Raw genomic sequence first — 19,766 nt, 5'->3', positions numbered from 1 at the left:
GCGGGCGGAGCTCCGGCGCGTTCTCGAGCCGGCCGCCGGAGCAGAGGCCGGGGAAGACGCCGCAGGAGCCAGGTCAGGTGAGTTCCTGACATTACCCCCCCTCTTATGAGGGGCCTCAGGACCCTTATCCACTGGACCGGGTTTAGACGGATTCTGGGTATGAAATCGTCGGATTAACTGAGGAGCGTGTATATCTCTAACTGCCACCCATGTACGCTCCTCAGGTCCAAAACCCTTCCAGTGGACTAGGTATTGTAATGAACCCTGCACCCACCGAGAGTTTAGAATTCTCTCTACCTCATACTCCAGTTCACCCTGGACGACTAGCGGAGCAGGAGGAGGTGACGGAAACACTGGCGGTACATATTTTTTCAGCAAGGCTTTATGAAAAACCGAATGAATTCTTAAAGATGTAGGCAGTTTAAGTCTAAAAGTAACAGGATTAATGATTTCCAGAATGGTATATGGCCCGATGTATTTGGGTGCTAGTTTCCCGGACTGTACTCTTAGTTTAAGATTCTTGGTAGAGAGCCAGACTTTATCACCCACTACATATTGGTGGCCAGATATGCGTCTTTTGTTAGCATACTTTTGGTAAGATTCTTGGGCTTTAACCAAGCTCTGATGAGCTTGGGCCCAAACTGTGCACAGTTTCGAAAAAATAGCCTCAGCAGAGGGGTTTACAGACTCGGCGGAGTGAACGGATGAGTATCTGGGGTTAAAACCATAATTACAAAAAAATGGCGACATTTTGATAGAATGTTGCTCATGGTTATTGATAGCAAATTCGGCGAGGGAAATGAAATCACGCCATTTGTCTTGAGTATCTGACACAAAACACCTTAGAAATTGTTCCAGTGACTGGTTAACCCTCTCAGTCTGTCCATTGGTCTGGGGATGAAAGGCAGAAGAGAAGGATAACGAGGTACCCAATTTACCACAAAATTCTCTCCAAAACCTAGCAACAAACTGGACCCCTCTGTCGGAAACAATGTTCTCCGGTACCCCATGCAAGCGCAGAACATGATTGACAAACAGCGTGGCTAGTAAACGAGCACTAGGGAGTTTACGTAGTGGGATGAGGTGGCACATTTTAGAGAAACGGTCCACCACCACCCAAATGACTGTCTTACCCCTAGACACCGGCAAATCTGTAATGAAATCCATGGATAAATGCGTCCAGGGTCTCGTAGGAACCGGCAGGGGATGTAATAGACCCTCCGGTGGTCTACGGGGAACCTTGGACCTAGCACAGATTTCACAGGCTTCAACAAATGATTTAACATCACGAGCCCAGGTTGGCCACCAAAGGTGACGCGAGAGTAAGTACTTGGTACCTGCCACCCCCGGATGCCCTGCCAACACAGAACTATGGATCTCCTCCAACACTCGGAGACGAAGATTCGGCGGCACAAAGAGGAGAGATTCAGGTGTGTTATGGGGGGCAAGGTCTTGTGACTGCGCGATTAGTGTCACCAGGTCTGGTTGCAGGACAGACACCACCACCCCAGGCCGTAAAATCGTATCGACCTGATTTTCGGAACTGTTTTCGGGATCAAAACTGCGGGAGAGGGCGTCAGCCTTGATGTTGCGAGAACCAGGTCGATAGGTGATCTCAAAGTTGAATCTAGCAAAGAATAAGGCCCACCGGGCCTGACGTGGAGAAAGACGCTTGGCAGTATCGAGATATACTAAGTTTTTGTGGTCAGTTAATACAGTAACCTTATGCTTGGCACCTTCTAAGAAGTGCCTCCACTCATCAAATGCCATCTTAATGGCTAGTAACTCCCGATTACCAATATCATAGTTGCGTTCTGCTTGCGAGAATTTCCTCGAGAAGTACGCAACTGGCCTGAGGTTGGTAAGGGTGTTCGATCCCTGTGACAAAACTGCTCCTACCCCTACCTCGGATGCGTCCACTTCAACAATCAATGGGCGCTCAAAATCTGGCTGAATTAACACTGGAGCCTCTGAGAAACAGTGACGAAGTGTGTCGAAGGCCTTGATAGCCTCTGTGGACCACTGTGCCAGATCCGCCCCCTTTTTGGTCAAATCAGTGAGAGGTTTGGCTATGATAGAAAAACCCTTGATGAATTTTCTATAATAATTAGCAAAACCTAAAAACCTTTGTAAGGCCTTCAGGTTGCAAGGTCGCTCCCAATTCTCAATGGCTGCTACTTTGATGGGATCCATACTAAACGAATCAGGGGTAATATTATAACCCAGAAACGAGACCTTTTGAATACCGAACTGGCACTTCGACAACTTGGCACAGAGATTATTATGTCTCAGAAGCTCCATTACCATACGAACATGCTGCAAATGAGTCGACCAGTCTGAGGAAAAAACCAGAATATCGTCAAGATATACAACAAGGAAACGACCAAGGTGTTCCCGAAAAATGTCGTTCACAAAGTGTTGGAAGACCGCTGGGGCATTACACAACCCAAAGGGCATGACGAGATATTCGAAGTGACCCTCTGGGGTGTTAAATGCGGTCTTCCATTCATCACCTTCCCTGATACGAATTAAATTATACGCCCCCCTCAGGTCGATCTTCGAAAACCATTTAGCACCCACAATCTGATTGAACAAATCGGGGATTAGCGGCAACGGATGTTGATTTTTAACAGTGATTTTGTTTAGTTCCCGATAGTCAATACAGGGTCGGAGACCCCCATCTTTTTTACCCACAAAAAAGAACCCTGCCCCCATGGGGGAAGAGGAGGGACGGATATGACCCTTACGTAGACTATCTTTAACGTATTCCCGCATAGCTTCCCTCTCAGGGCATGACAAGTTAAAAATGCGACCTCGCGGGTATTTGACACCAGGAACTAAATCTATGGCGCAGTCATACGGTCTGTGGGGTGGCAACACCTCTACCGCTTTCTCATCAAAGACATCAGCATAGTCTGACAAAAATTCTGGAATTTCTCCTTCCTCAGGAGCACATCCTGAGAGAGACACAGCAATACAATGAGAATCACATCCAGGCCCCCACCGGACCAGTTCCCTGCTTGACCAATCAAACACTGGATTATGTGTCTCCAACCATGATAACCCCAGAATTACATCTGATGACAAAATATGCATAAGAAGAAAATCAAGACTTTCAACATGGACCGACCCCACCTTAACTTCCAGGCACGGGGTCACATATCGTACGTCCCCCTGGGCAAAGGGAGCAGAGTCTGCTCCAGTGACATTAACAGGACGCTGGAGCAGCAGGGGACATACCTCTAAACCAGAAAAGAACACAGGATTAATAAAATTTGCGGAGGATCCAGAATCAATCTGGGCGTACCCATTGATACTTTTACCTCCCACAGATAGAGAAATAGGTAACAGTAGCTTATTTTTGGAGGGTACCTGTGCGCCTGAGAGACCCCCTCGATAATCTCTCAGGCGCTGGAGTTTTCCGGCGGTGACCTCAGCCTAGAAGGACATTGTCGGATCTGGTGTCCAGTCTTCCCGCAGTAGAAACACAGATTATTCTGTCTGCGATGGGCTCTTCGAGTTTTAGCCTCAGTAGTATCTACCTGCATGGGTTCTTCAGGTGCGGACAAGACAGGAAGGGAAGGCTTGGGGTTAGGAAACAGTGACTCAGGGTTTTTTGGTAGGTCGGGGGTACCTCTCTCTCTCTGTCGGTCCCTAAGTCGCCGGTCCACTCTGATAGCTAAAGTCATGCTCTCTTCTAAGGAGTCAGGAGGGGGGTATGCCACCAACATATCTTTCAGTCGGTCACTAAGGCCTGCCCGAAACTGAAACCGGAGGGCCGAGTCATTCCACATGGAGAGACCACTCCACTGCCTGAATTCGGAGCAGTACTCCTCCACTGGACGTCGACCCTGTCTCAACCCAGTCAATTGACGCTCAGCATTGGCTGCACTGTCTGGGTCATCATAAAGTAACCCCAAGGCCGAAAAAAATTGGTCAGAAGTCTGCAGGTCAGGGGAGTCAGGGGGCAGGGAGAATGCCCACTCTAGCGGCGGCCCTTGAAGGAGGGATATGATGATCCCGACCTTCTGAGACTCGTCTCCTGAAGAGCGGGGGCGCAATCTAAAAAATAACTTACACCCCTCCCTGAATGCACGGAACCTGCTCCTGTCCCCCGAGAACTTATCTGGGAGCTGAACGGGTGGCTCAGGAGATGCTGGGGAAGTCACCGTGAGTTGTCGGGGTGTCGTCTCTTGGTTTTGGACCCTTACAGCAAGCTCCTGAACCATAGTGTTGAGCCGCTGCATTTGGTCCACGATATTAGACATGGCCGTCCGATTGTCCATGGCGGTAAAATCTGGGCTGGCTATTCTGTCAGCAACGGCAACACAACCAGACAGTGGGCCCTGATCTGATCCCACCCACTGTCCCTGCCTAATTGCCTCAGTCGACCCTAGGCGGTCGCGGACAACCACGAAGACGTTCCCTGCACTGAACACGTGGAACACAGAACACGACAGACGGACAAAACACAATAAAGAGAAGTCGACAAGCCAGGTCAAACCACACGGGCAACGCAGTACACAATCGGCAAGCAAAGAATAGTCACAGGTCAGGCGGAGGGTCAAGAACACGAGAAGTCAAGCAGAACGGGATATAGGGCAGGGAACGCTGGGACGGAGCAGGGGAGCTGGGACTAGAAGAACTAATAGCCAGCAATTACCAGCTGGCTTTCACATTACTTTATACTGGACCAGGAGCCCGGACCAGACACTGATTGGTCCGGTCTCCTGATCCAGCAATTACTGCAGCTGCGGTGCTGCAGACCAAGTGGCAGAGCGATCTGCCACTCAGCCCGCACGAGCCGCATCAGCTGCAAGACTAGTCAGCTGACTGACTGTCACGTGAGACCGCGGCGTCCCCGGTTACTAGGGACGCCGTCGGGTCTCCGTGACGTCACTCTGCTCCGGCGGGCGGAGCTCCGGCGCGTTCTCGAGCCGGCCGCCGGAGCAGAGGCCGGGGAAGACGCCGCAGGAGCCAGGTCAGGTGAGTTCCTGACATAACAACTACATATAACAGCACAAACAATAAAGATAAAAAGAATAAAACAGTTATAGAGATCAGAAATTTTAAGCAAATTAATTTTTAAGTAGAAGTAAAAAACATTTTAAGGCCATGTTCACACACTGTAAAATAACAGGCTCTATTTGAATTTTAAAAGTCTTTGGCTGTTGGTTCGTACAATGAATACAACCACGGCCGCTGTTTGTATCACTCAACACAACGGATGTTAGTTTGAGTATCAAATAACAGCCCTAAAAGATCAGTGTGTTAAAATGGCCTAAAATAGTGAAATAAAACTAAAGTTATATAAATATGGTATTGCTGTAAATTTTACAGAAAACATACCATTTGTCATTATACTGTAAAGTACACTACATAAAAATGAAAGCCATCTAATGTTATTTTTTATTAGTTTTACCTTAAAAATAATTTGGTTTTGCTGTACATTTTGTATTAAAATGAAAAGTGGCACTATGAGGCTATTTTCACACAGTCTTTTTTTGGCCGTTTAATTGATGTTTTTAAGGGTCTATTTACACAGAAAGATTATATCTGACAGATTATCTGCCAAAGATTTGAAGCCAAAGTCAGAAACAGACTATAAACAGAGATCAGGTCATAAAGGAAAGCCTAAGGGCCCTATTCCACGGGAGCGATAATCGGCCAAATCAGCCCCATTCGGCCCGATTTGGCCAATTATCGCTCGGTGGAATAGAGAAAACGATCAGCCGATGATCGTGTCATCGGCTGATCGTTCATTTAGGGCCAGACCTAAAATCATCGGTCCCCCACTGCGCATCGCTACGGTGGAATAGCGGTGCGCGGCGGGCGACCGACGATTTGAGAAGCGCAGCATACAATACCTGTCAGGTCTTCTCCTCCGCTCTGTCTTCCTCCCCGGGTCCCATGTGCTCTAGCTTCAGAATGGCCTGTCAGCTGACAGAGCGCTCAACCAATCACAGGCCGGGACCTGTCAGATAATCTTTCCGTGTAAAGGCACCCTAAGGATTATACAAATAATGGCCATTATTTGGTGTTAAATGCTAGCCGCCCTTTTCAACCATGTGTAAACAAAGCCTAAAGTACAATTGGTCCAACAAAAAAAGCCCTCATATGTGTCTGCAGATGGAAAACTTAGGTTCACATTGCGTTTTTATAGTCCGTTTAATGTATACGTTTTATGGAAAAAATGGAAGCAATCGTGTGAAATCCATTTGGATCTGTTTTTCCATAGGCTTCTATTCTAAAAAAAAAAACAAAAAAAAAAACAAAAAAAAACAGATCAAAGTGGATGCGTTTCTTTTTTTCTTTTTGACCACGTTTGTGTATGTTAAAAGTAACCATTTAAAAATGGATATGTTAAAGGACTGCAAAAACACAGTCCAGGCCCATTGATTTCTATTGGGCTGTTTACACTTTCCGTACTTTTATAGATCCATATTCCGATAAAAAAAGGACATGCCCTGGTGTGGACTGTAATTAACAGTCATACCAATAGAAGTCTATTCGATCTTACCTCCCTGGCTCCTGTGCTGTAGCCGACATCTTACCACTGTTCCTACTGTGCATCCACTTCCATGTTCTGGGGTTGTGACATTGCAGTCCCCCTCAGTAAATCAGCAGCTCAGGCGGGACACTGCCCCACAACCTGGAAGCAGTGGCACAGCAAGGACACAGCATTGAGATGGTCAGCAACGCAGGAGCCAGGGAGGTAAGTGTAGTTCATTATTTATCATATTATTTTCTGTTGCATATATTGAATTTATAATTTTAATATTAAAGAATGTATTTATATTTTGGATATAGTATGGCGAAAAGAAGAGGTGGAGCAAATTAATCAAAACTATTCTGGAGCTGAAAGAAAAGCTGCCCTATGTGCTCTTCTGGAACAAGAGACTCAGTTGATCAGCTCCATTGGCAGACACAAAATAGATGCAGGAGAAGAAAACCAACAGAGAGCTATACAAGATCTTCTAAATAAGGTCTGTAATCCCACACTTTGTATATATCTTGTCAGAATTAAGCAGAACTGATTTCTTCGTAGTACTGGAAAATAATATAGTTAATATTTTTAACTATGTTTAATGAATTTAAATGAATAATGAATGAATTATTTAATAATATGTTTTCTAAATTCCAAAATTTTATATGAGCACCAGTATATTGTTTATACTGTGTGTTTGATAATAATAATAATAATAATAATAATATTTATTTGTATAGTGCCAACAGATCCTGCAGCGCTCTGTTTGATGGCTAGCTAATTATATTATGTGCAAATCGAGTGGTAAAATAGTTTCACATTACCTCAGAAAGGAAATAGATTCCCCCAGAGTAAATGTGCTGTTGAACTTTGTACTTAAATTCTCTTTAGGAATCATCATACAGATCTATTACCTGGTCCATGTCGATCATAAACTGTGGTTATTGGGTAACCTAAACTCACTGGTTATTATAAAAACATTGTGTTCTACTATAAAAGTCTAATAAATAGATGTCCTTAGTTGACACACCATGGTTCATGGATTTGTGTACACAAGCTCTTTTTCTGTTTACAAAAAAAAGGATTTTAAAGGGCTATTCCTATCTCATAAAGTGAAGGCATACTCTAGAAAATGACATCACTTGATCCCATGATCAGTGTGTGTCTAACCTCTGAAACCCCCATTAGTATGAGAACTTAAAGTATGCAGCACTGGTTTGATGCTGTTTCACCCTCACTATTTTTCCTCTGCACAGTTACCATCAGGAAATAAGCGGATGCTGCAATACACCAGTATATGGTTGTTAGTGCTATTAGGGTGGAAATCTCTTTTAAAGGGAAATTACAGTGGTACCTTGGTTTAAGAGTAACTTGGTTTAAGAGCGTTTTGGTTTAAGAGCTCACAGTTTTTCAAAATTGTGACTTGGTTTAAGAGCATTGCTTTTAACTGAGTGGGAGTGCGAGTGGAGGAGGGGCATAGTCTGCATAGCGGGGTCTACAGCTCTGTACTCTGACCCAGGAAGTCTCCCTCACCTTCCAAATCATAGCAGATCCACTTCAGGCTGGGGCTTACATCAGGGGACAGGACTGTGGAGGTAATATCTATATAGCTGTAACCCCTCTCTCCTCGGACAGAGAGTGTTGCATGTATGTGCCCACATCTGCCCTGTTCATTTCTTCCTGCTCCCTGCAGTCTCTGTCAGCCCTTGTGTTTCCCATCCTTTCCATTACTGTACAGTAACTTATAATATCACATATTCAGCTGTTTCTGAATGTTTGTTTCATTTGTTTTACATGTTATTCAGAATAATAAATCATTATTTTTGGGGTGTGGAACCAATTGCTTGCATTTCTATGATTTTTTATGGGAAAATTTGCTTTGGTTTAAGAGTGGATTTGGATTACAAGCATGGTCCCGGAACGAATTGTGCTCCAAGACACCACTGTATAAGCAGGTTAGAAGAATCTAACCTACTAATATGTCCCTATTGCGCACAGGATGCTAAGGATAAAGATAAATTTCTTACCTTCATTCTCTGCACAGTTTCTGTGATTTAGGGTGCCTTCACACCTACCGGATCCACAGTGGATCTCACTTCTGCGGATTCGAAGCGAGAACCGCTGCGGATCCGGTATCAATTCACCCCTATGATAGCACATATTCACAGCGGGATGTTAATCCCGCTGCGAATATGTGCTTTAACTCCCTGGTGCCCGCAGCCCCGCCGTCGCATCCCCCCATCCCGGCCACAATTCCCCATCAGCCCACCGCTGCCCGCATCCCGCCGCCGAGAGCATACAGTACCTGCTCGGCGGTGTGGCTGCAGTGAGGCTGACGGCTCCGGCCCGGCTCAGATCAGCTGAGTGGGACCGGAGCCTGGAGCCTCACTGCAGCCGCGCCGCCGAGCAGGTAATGTATGCTCGCGGCGGCGGGCCGGAGATGGGCTGATGGGGGTTTTTGGCCGGGATGGGAGGGATGTGCCGGGGATGGGGGATGCGACGGCGGGGCTGCGGGCACCAGGGAGTTAAAGCACATATTCACAGCGGGATGTTAATCCCGCTGCGAATATGTGCTATCATAGGGGTGAATTGATACCGGATCCGCAGCGATTCTCGCTTCGAATCCGCAGAAGTGAGATCCGCTGTGGATCCAGTAGGTGTGAAGGCACCCTTAAGGGGTTTAATCCCTGTGTTGATTAGGCGTTTTGGTTCCCGGGGTCGGGACTACCACCCCCAGTGTACCCATCCACCCCACCCGGCCTTAGCAGACCACCTTTAGTGTACCAAAGGGCCTCTTTAGCATACGGAAGAAACGTACCTTTATCCTTAGTGCCCCATGTGATGTGTAATAGGGACTTATCAGCAGGTTAGATTTTTCTTTAAAGGACAACTCCGGCGGGACCCCCCCCCAAAAAAAAAACACAGACACCATACTCACCATCCCTCCGGTGACGATCGCCACTCCATTCGCCTGCCGTCCGCCTCACCGTCACCTGCGTCCGCCGTCCAGCGATGTCTCCTTCTTCCGGGTCCATGAGAGAGAAAAGGCTGCCAGCGCGCTTGCGCACCGGCAGCCTTTTCATTGGCTGGAGCGCATCACATGGCTTCCAGCAAGCTCAGCCAATCAGGGCTGAGCAAGCTGGAAGCCATGTGATGCGCTCCAGCCAATGAAAAGGCTGCTGGTGCGCATGTGCACCAGCAGCCTTTTCTCTCCCATTCACTCTCAATGAAGACGCCGAGGAGGAAGAAGACCCGGACCGCCCCCAGCTCTGACATCACCCGACACCAGAGAAGAGGACCGTGACGACTGTAATAGGTAATGTATATATTCTTTAACTTCCGGGGTGGGGGGTCGGGGGTCGGAAAGTGGGGGAAGGGGGCCAGACCGGGTATTTAACCACATTACAAAGTTATATAACTTTGTGTAGTGTGTTAAATAAGCCCAAAAAAATTTTTGCCGGAGTTGTCCTTTAATTAAAATATATAAGAAGAATACATACTGTTAGTGCAGTCCTTTATTATACAGGCAAACATTTCAACATTTATTATTAAAAAAAAGTCGTTACTTTAGGGCTATGTTTATACACAGTAAAATAATGCCAAAATATGGCCATCATATTGATTGCAAATAAAAAGCTTATGAACAGGTGAAAACTGCATTTTTTTTTTTTTTTTTCAAAAACAAGTAGTAAATACTGAGCATGTTCATTATTTTTACAACTGTACTCCATTAAGCTATGTTCCCACAAAAAAACAGCTAATGGAATAACGGCTGTTGTTTTAAAACAACAGCTGTTATAAGTGTCTATGGTCATTAATAATGGTCATTAATTATTTTTACATAGCCTTACACCTGTTTTTCTCCACTCTGCTCTGATGGTCAGTTCCCCATAGACTTCAATAGAACATATTACATTGAAAATACAGACATATTTTTCTTAAAATTACGGCTGTATTTTGATTTGATTTTACTGTGTGTAAACAGTAACCTTTACTGTTTGTATTTTAAACTTGGCACTGTTTAACATGCTGCATAAATACCATGTTACCTTTAGGCTAAGTTCACACATAGTTATTTGGTCAATATATTTAACCAAAACCAGAAGTGGATTGAAAAGACACAAAAAAGTGTAAATCTTTTCATTAGGCTGTCTGTAAAAAAATGCTGCGCCCAGATGCTAACTGAGCGTCAATGGGGAAATATAAAATGCAATGCCCACTTGACGTTTTTTTGCTTAGGTGTTTTTCAGTTGTGTTGCAATTTTTAAAATTGCAGCAGGGCCTACGTTCAGCATTTTTCCACAGAAATGTTAGCGTTTTTCCTCCCACAAATGTCTACAGGGTGGTAAAAATGCCAGTAAAACATCATGTCTATATGCATATTGGAGTATTTTTCCCCACTTCATCAATAGAAATCCTGGAATCACTTTGTTAAATATCATATGACATTAAAAAAAGAAAACGCCAGAAATAAACGCAAAAAGAGCAGGAAAAACAGTGTACTTTCACACCTTGGTGCACGGAAGAACAAAGACACCAGTCACCAAGAACTTATTATGTAACATCTAGCACCTTGGAGGATCAGGAAGAAAACAACATCTTTATTGTGGTATACAACAATTTAGCAATTCAGACAGCTGACTCTTTTCAAGCTTACATTGTTACTCATTGTTACTCAGCCAGGTTATAAGAATGGAAAGGAAGAAACATGTCAGCTGTATGAATTGCTGAAAAGGTTTTTCTCTGTTGTATGCTACAATAAAGCTGTTGTTTTCTGCTGTCGAATGCTGCTTAAGGTTTTAGATTTTATACTCATAAATTATTTATTAACTTTTATTTTTTTCAGTGAAGTAATGGAAAGAAAATTCTGCAGTTTTTTTAACTGTAATGTCATCCACTATGCAGTTTAGATAACATGTTACCTTTTCACATTTTTAGATAAACATTATTATATTTTATTTAAAGGGAAACTCTCAGCAGGTTTGTACAAATGATCCTGCCAATATGTACCCATAGAGAAAGACAAGCATATTCCAGCGCAGCTCTTCTTATGTTCCTCAGTGGCGCAGTTTTATGGTATTTTTATCCTACTTATACATATTCATATATGCATCGGTATTGACCTCTCCCTTCCCAAATCTCACCAGCAACACATATTGCGCCGGGTTAGTATTACTGCACAAGGGTGTATGAATATGCATAAATAGGTGGTGTAGTGTGAGTGGATGAGACAGTGAACTAACGGGCCAAGGAACACCCCCAGTGCACCAAACCATCTCTTTAACATATTTCATTTTAAAAAATATACCAGAAACTGGCACCATAGAGCATTTGTGGCAATGCATTTCTAAAATGGAAGGGGTTACTCACTGATTGGAATTCTCCAATCTCAAGGTCCCGGAGGTGTAGTTTCAGTTTTATATAATCATCTTAAGTGGAATAAAATTGTAAACACTCCCTCCCCTTTCATTTACAAATGGACACATTCCGTCACTCACAGAAGCTCTAATCACTGAATTATTACAGGGGTTGTCTGGTGAAAAATGATCATGTTGCTTTTGCTGTGTGGAATATAACAGTCCATCCTGCATGCTACGATCGCTACTGATATCATTGCTATGGTTTTGTTTCATTTGAAATTAAATATCAAGTAAAAAAAAAAAACATGGGGTTATGTCTTCTCACTGGGTATGAGGAGAGTTCAGTCAGTAAAATTTTAGTGGCCTGGCATATTTTCCTTTTAGATGATATTTGATTTTTATGTTTTAATAAAGTGCTGTGAACCTAAACGATGGAAAGCGTTTGATGGAAAAACTACTGAGATGGATACCCAATTCACTATCCGGGCCAGGGAACTACGTGACATATACAACAGTATTAACACTAAATATTTTACTCATGATGAGAGGCTTGATGCACTTTTAACACTTAAACATACTGTCAAGGTAAGATTACTTTCACTAATGTCCTGTGCTGTTATTATTATTTCAATCAGTTTATTAATCATTAGCATATTTACATCTGAAGTAACATTTGAAGCAGTCATATAATAGGTTATTCAGTTTACTAAAGGTTTATCTAGTTACTATATTAAATAAGCAGTCTTTGAAATATGTCTCATCACAGAAAAATACATCTTTGGCTATGTTCACACAATGTCTTTTGAACTCCGTTTAAAATGACGTCCGTTATTTTGAGCCTAAAATAATGGACGTCATTTGGCATGCCTTGCATCCCCTTAGTACAATGACAGCTGCTGGCACATTATTCTAGTTTGGGGTTACTAATTGGCCTTTGGTTGTGTCTTAATTGAAAAGTCCATTGAATTTAATAGTAAAAACAAAAACGTCATTTTAAATTAAGAGGAAAAACCGTTATATGGACATAGCCTTACCCTCCAAGCTTATAGTTAGTCTTTTAACTCATCCTAGTGTTTAACTTAGAGCTTGGACTGATAAGTTATAGGGTCTTTATAAATGCTTTTTGTGTTGGTTTTAATCACTTGCACAAAAAAATTGTGACTTTTCCTTTGAATTGGGCAAAAACATTCCCACATGTGTTAATGTTCAGTTTCAAATCATGTAAAATGTAAACATTAAAATATTATTAACCCCTTCCCGCATGAGGACGTAACTGCGGGAACCCCGCTCTGAACCGCCGCGGTCCCGGGTGCCGCATGTAGCCCGGGACTGCGCCTATTAGCATGCACGGTCCGATCGCCGTGCCCGCTAATTAAGTCTTCAGATGCAGCTGTCAAAGTTGACGGTTGCATCTGAAGACTTACTGCAACCGATTCCCTGTTGTCTAGTGGGGAGATCGCTCCCTCGTGACGTTGTCACGGAGGAGCGATCTCTGTGTCTGGTGCCGGCCGGTGTCTGCCCCGTAATGGCGCTGATCCCGGCTCGGCATTCTATTGCTTTTGGCTGCAGCAGCCAAAAGCAATAGAACACTGATCTCATCGATCTATGCTGTATAACTTTACAGCATAGATCTCAATGAGAGATCAGTGTGCATATACTAGTCCCCCAGGGGGGCTTCTAGTATATGAGTAAAAAAAAAAAAGTTTTGTTGTTAATAAAAAGCCCCCTCCCCTAATAAAAGTCAGAATCACCCCCCTTTTCCCCTTTTGGCTCTGTATTACCTGATGGGGGTCTGTGGGGGGGGGGGGCGGGTCTAGGCGGAGGTTAACAGTACACCGCATGGGAGCTGATTTTACTGCGGAGCTTGCAGCATGAAATCCACTGCAATACTGTACGTGCAAAGGCACCCTTACAGTCTTTGTTCTTGCCCTTTCATCTATTGTCCAGGCTAGGATTCCAGAACCCATTTTTATTAAATATAGATTTCATTAAGTTACAAATAATACATTATGTAAATAGTTTGTGAAAATTATTTGCAAGGTTTTTTTTCCTGACTGATCACTTATTTAATTGTGCTTTTATTTTCAGGAACACAATTGCAAATTAACCCAAGAGATTGTAGAGCTGATTGACCGGGAAGCTGACCTCTTAATGCGGGGGGTGCAAAACTGTAATCTAGAGGGACTTCGAAAGAGAATTTCTACACTTTTCATGCAATATATAAAAACACCCACTTTTAACCCTGAAATTACAAGGATGCTCAAGGTAAATTGTATAAGGTTTTTTTTCTAGAGAGTAACTCTAGCTTTATTAAGTAAGTTTTTAGGCATATTTTTTATATTTTAATGAGATGGCAAATAATACATACATTAAAAAAGAAAAAAATTAAGGGGGCAATATTGTATAGTGGCACAAGGGGGGCATTATTACTATGTGGGTGCTAAGGGGGCATTATTTCTATATGGAGGCACAGGAGTGAATCATTACTATACAGAGACAGAGGAGCATCTCTTGGCACAGCCAGCATAGCACACCTTCTCCCGGAAACTGATTGGATGCCTGGCCGCCATTTGTGACAGACTGTATCCGTGACAACGGAAGGCTATGTTCACACAACGTCAAAAATAGAGAAAACACAGTCGATTTTGCTATTAAAGAAAACGTCAGTTTTTGCTGCGATTTAACTGACTGCAATGGCAATGCATTGAAGTCAATGGGAAGTCAGATGTCCAATGCACACAATGTATTGAATAACAGACGTTTTTACCGCGGACATCAAAATAATGAACATGATTATTATTTTCGGACGTCTTTTGCAAACAGCGGACATTTTTTATTAGTTGTTCACACACAGTTTTTCTTTTGTCACCGTTCTTTCTCCGTTTTTACTATTAATTTCAATGGATTTTTCAATTAAGCCACATCCAAAGTCCAGTTAGTAATCCCAAACTAGAATAATGTACCAACACCCGTCATTGCACCAAGGGGAGGCCAGACAGCTAAATAACGTCTGTTTTTTTAGACTCAAAATGACCGACGTCATTTTAAAAGGGCTGAAAAAACGTTGTGTGAACATAGCCGAATCCTGTCTCAAACATTGTGTGTCACTGACAGTATAAAATACAGGTTAACTTATTTTATAATAGTGTATAAAAAAAATGTCAGTTTTGTGAAATGTGATAGTCTTGTTCCATATGTATAAAAGCAAATTGAAACTGACATACATCCATCAATCAGCTTTTCTATAACATGTATAATGAAAGTAATGAAAAGTGTCAGGAATGTGCAACAGCAAACATGTAACAAATTTGTTATTGTGAAATATTTTATACATATATCAGAATATCTACTCTAGGTAACTCTAGCCTAGGTACCAATGTGTCTGTGCCAGAATTCTGTCCAAAATGTGCCACACAGGACTTTTCTTCACGTTCAAAAAAGAGGCGTGGCTCCAGTAAAGGGTATGGCCTAATGCTCTGTTTACACGGAGCGATAATCCGCCCGATCGTACGATTGATGATTTCGAAGTAACAATTTTTTTTCTTAATGATCAGCGTTTAGACGGAACGATATATCGTACAGAAAATTGTTTCGCGATCGTTTTGCGATCACTTAAGCCTATCTCGCACATAGGCTAAATCAGTGAACGACTGTTTACACGGAACGATCTGCGAATTTTTTGAGAACGTCCAACAATTTTTTGAGAACATGTTAAAAGATCAAAATGAACGATTACTACCTCGTCGCTTGATTGTTCGCTGCGTTTACACGTACGATTATCATACAAATTCGATCGTTATCGTGCAAATTCGCACGATAATCGTTCCGTGTAAATGCAGCATAAGTCACAAAACCATGTGCCAACATCTCTCTCAGAAGTCTTATATTTGTTCTAAAGATAGAGAAGCCAGTCTTAAGATGGGCACAGATGGGATTCATCAAACAGCCTGTGCCACATTGATAAATTGGTAACACTTGAAGACTGTCTACTCTAAGTTTGTACATAGAAAATGTTAGTACATTTGGGCCTCTGTGTAAGTTTCTCAGACAACATGGCTTCACAATGTTTACAAATGGTATTTAATAAAGTGTAGTGTGTACCAGCGAACAGTAATAATCCAGAACAGGCAGGGGCTGGTGGTGACATAATAGAAGCTAAATTTACCTGTCCCTGTGTCCCCACAGTGCAACGTCACCACTCACATTTCCCCCCAACAACCTCTTGTAGCTCTCGTCGTCTGTGACATTACAACCGGCTCAGAAATGCCCTCTTAGCTAGTCAGTGACTGAAGTGGGACACCTCTACATTCACTGGCCTCTGTTCACACTGTAAGTTGCATGCTGCATGTGGCTAGAGTACAGAAACAAAAAGTGCAGCAGAAACCTACAGGGGCAAGTGCTTACCGTACATACTCCCCTCGGCGTACACACAATAAAAACCTGCTCTATAGATATTTTTTTTAAATGAGGATCTTACCTAACTATTTGATCAAACAGAGTGTACCATGTCACCACGTTAAGGTGTCCTCAGAGACATGGTCCTACTCTAGCATTCTCACACTGACTATGGCCTCTCCTGAACTAACAATAAGCCTACCACAGGACAGATAGGGCCCAAATGATCTTTGTTTATAGCACTTACAGGACATGGGTGAAGTGCAATCCAACAGGAGGTAGTCACACCCTCCACATACAACAGAAAAAAGCAAAAATTGGCAGCAACCCAATGCCTCTGTCCACACTGTTTTTAATATTTATAAAGTTTTTATCATGTATATGGCGGGGAGAAGTATGTATGGTAAGCACTTGCACCTGTAGGTTGGTGTTGCACTTTTTGTTTTTTACCTCTCTTTACTGTCTGAGTGGGTAGTTTCCGCCTGGTGGCGATGACACTAGAAGCCGGGAGAAACCCGAGGCCAGATGGTAAAAGAGAGAGAGTTGGTGACTCTCCACTACGGGGGACTGGGGTGTGTAAGTATAGCTTCTTTATTATGTTACTGGATTTTTCCCTGTTCATTGGAGTCCTACTTTAATTTAGCCCATGGAAATCGAACATCCTCTTAACAGTATTACTCTTGTGTAGACTTTTTTGTACAGAATAATAATACCTACAGTGTATGTATACTTTCAGGTACCTCAGGACTCTGCAGTCTTAAGGAAAAACATATATTTCTGTCCCAGTTGCAAAAGCTATCTCCCCTCAACTGAGTTTTCTCTGTCTGCAAATGCACGCACTATTGGGCGTTGCCGAAAATGTTCGAAACTAGACAATGAAGCTCGTCAGAGAGAAGAGTTTACAAAATACAAGATGTTACTTAAGCAACTGAAAAAATCTGAAGCAGATTATGGAGATGATGCCAAAATTGCATTCCTACTCCAGGTAAGTTGTTTTTATATCATATAGTTTTGAAACTTTATTTAAAGGAAAACTATCAGCAAATTTGTGCATACTGGTTCCTGGCAGCCACTTACCTCCTTTGAAAGGCACCAGTCTTTTTTTTTTTTTTTAAATACAAATTGACTTGTTAAGAGCAATAGGGCGTTCCTCGGTTTGCCCACCAGCTCAGATGCCTGACTACCTATGCATATGCATAAGCAAGCAGGCTGGAATATGGGTCAGGAGTCGGCAGGCAGGATGGAAGCTCCCCAGTGCTCCTGACAGGTTAATTTGCATATATTTTTAATACGTTTGAATTACACAAATATAGCGGCACTTAAAAGGATCAGAAAACAGGCACCAGTTAGAGGAAGTAAGCTGCTGCTGGGAACTATCTTTCTTTTTTCTCTTAACAGAAAAATAATGGAGGTGAGTTATCATTCCTACAGCTAGTGTATTTTTCAAAAAGTTGCAACATTTTTAAGCAAACATCCGCTTTGCACAAAAATCTGTCTTTTTAACACCTTAGATATGCCAGGATTTATGTAGAAGTGTGCGCTCTCTACATAAATTCAGTGTGCTTGTGCGCTGGCAGGTGATTACTTAAGGGGTATTTTCATCTTAACTGACATATACTTGTAGGGCTTGTAGGGCTTGCCAAGTTAATTTGTTTTGCAAATACATTCATTTACCTGATATGCTAGCTCTTTCTCTCCCATTTTCTTACTATAATGTGCCTGCACTCACACTCAGCTATACACACTGATGCTATAATTTTCCTGCATTCACACTCAGCTATACACACTGCTGCTATAATGTGCCTGCACTTACATTCAGCTATACACACTGGTGTATAGAAAAGTTTCTGTCAGTGTCCTCCTACACAGCTCTGTGATTCCTGATTTGTCCATGCTAAATACACACCCCTTCCCCATTGCTGTCATGTGACCACACAGACCTCTGACAGCAGCCCTGCTTCAGAGCGAACCGGCTGAGGTTTGGGTTCGTATAAACCTGAACTATCGGCTTCTGATTCCCGCTGTCTGCCCGCTTCCTGGAGAGGGTGGATACAGCCTGAGGACTGCCTAGAAAACTGGGATACAGCCTATGGCTATGGCTGTATCCCAGTTTTCCAGGCGGTCCTCAAGGTTGTATCCACCTCTCCACGGAGCGGCAGACAGCAAGAATCAGAAGCCGATAGTTCAGGTTCATATGAACCCGAACCTCAGCTGGTTCACTCATCCCTAGTTACTATATATTTAGCTTTCTAAATGTTTGCTTCATTTGTTTTAGCTGCTATTCAGAATAAAAAATTATTTTTGGGGTGTGGAACCAATTGTCTGCATTTTAATGATTTCTTATGGGAAAATTTCCTTTGGTTTAAGAGTGATTTGGATTACAAGCACAGTCCCGGAAAAAATTATGCTCGTAATCCAAGGCACCACTGTATTTGTATATATATCGGTCCCACCAGTGCTTTAAAAGCAGAGTGTTGCTCAGTAACCTAGACAATGAGACGTGCCCCACGAGTTTAATTATATTAGTGGAGACAGGAATACGCCTTTAATACTAATTATTCAGCATGTACTTTCTGTTTCTTTTATTTATTTTTAAATATTAAATTGAACCTGATTGTTAAAATCAGTAGTGTGCGTTCTGCCTCTTCATCTCCGTCTCACAATCGTCGGGGGTCTCAGCACCTTGACCTCAACCTATACAAACCTTTGACATATCACTATGACATGTCAGGACTCAGGAGTTTGTTTAATGTGTCACTGTTGTTTTTTTTTTTTTTTTTTGCAGAAATCAATAGTACAGGCAATTTTAAGAAACTTTGTAATTGGATTTATTAGGGAAATATGCCATTATTTGCATTCAAAAAGACTTTTCCCAGGTCCCCTCCCCCCTGTCATTTACTGCTCATTATCAGGAAATTGCATCTTGTTTACATCAGACGTGTCCTGTGTAACCTATGAAGAGGGGAGGGGGGAGGAGGGAGGAGGGAGATTAATCGCCAGCAGAGAGCAGAGAACAAAGGATTACACAGCGGGACATGTGTGAAAGCCAGTATTCAGAGGTCAGTGCTTATTTCAGAGGAGATAGCCCAGTGATGCAGCTGTAAATTAACTCTTTGTTGTCCTGTTTTGGTGACTCATCTCTCTCCACCCCATAGATAACCATGAAGACAGTGAGGAGAGCTTCAAACTGCTTTTTCATGATAAAAATGCATTTTTCGCCTAATAAACCTAATTACAGAGTTTCTTAAAATCGCCTGTACTATTGATTTCTGCAAAAAAAATTAAAAGACAATGACACTTTAAATGATAGGTACCCTTTAAAGCAAGTGTAAGAAGTAATGTTACACATTTTATCCTTATAATGTAAACACTAATAAACTAAAAACTAAGGTGCTGCTTATATCAATGAACAGAAAGGACTGCTTGGCTAGCTAAACATTGTCTAAATATATATAAAGAAAAACCGAGCTATGTTCACACACCGTCAAATTTACGTCTGCTATTTAATGGTAAATACTGGCCTT

At 42.6% G+C, this 19,766-nt stretch overlaps 1 protein-coding gene across 4 annotated transcripts in view; it reads left to right on the top strand.

Annotated features, from left to right (window-relative positions):
• The window catches only part of IQUB (IQ motif and ubiquitin domain containing), a 56,147-nt gene that overhangs the window by 28,761 nt on the left and 7,620 nt on the right, over window positions 1-19,766 (top strand). For all 4 annotated transcript variants that reach the window (XM_069956085.1, XM_069956086.1, XM_069956084.1 and 1 more), the window contains 4 exons: window positions 6,811-6,986; window positions 12,262-12,432; window positions 13,936-14,112; window positions 16,979-17,227. In XM_069956085.1, the coding sequence (XP_069812186.1) occupies window positions 6,811-6,986; window positions 12,262-12,432; window positions 13,936-14,112; window positions 16,979-17,227 (773 nt within the window). The remainder of the gene's footprint in view (window positions 1-6,810; window positions 6,987-12,261; window positions 12,433-13,935; window positions 14,113-16,978; window positions 17,228-19,766) is intronic.

Source organism: Dendropsophus ebraccatus, chromosome 1, assembly GCF_027789765.1.
Source record: "Dendropsophus ebraccatus isolate aDenEbr1 chromosome 1, aDenEbr1.pat, whole genome shotgun sequence".
Classification (NCBI taxonomy): domain Eukaryota; kingdom Metazoa; phylum Chordata; class Amphibia; order Anura; family Hylidae; genus Dendropsophus; species Dendropsophus ebraccatus.
The sequence above is the reverse complement of the archived record's forward strand: the minus strand, read 5'-3'. Positions and strand labels throughout refer to the sequence as shown.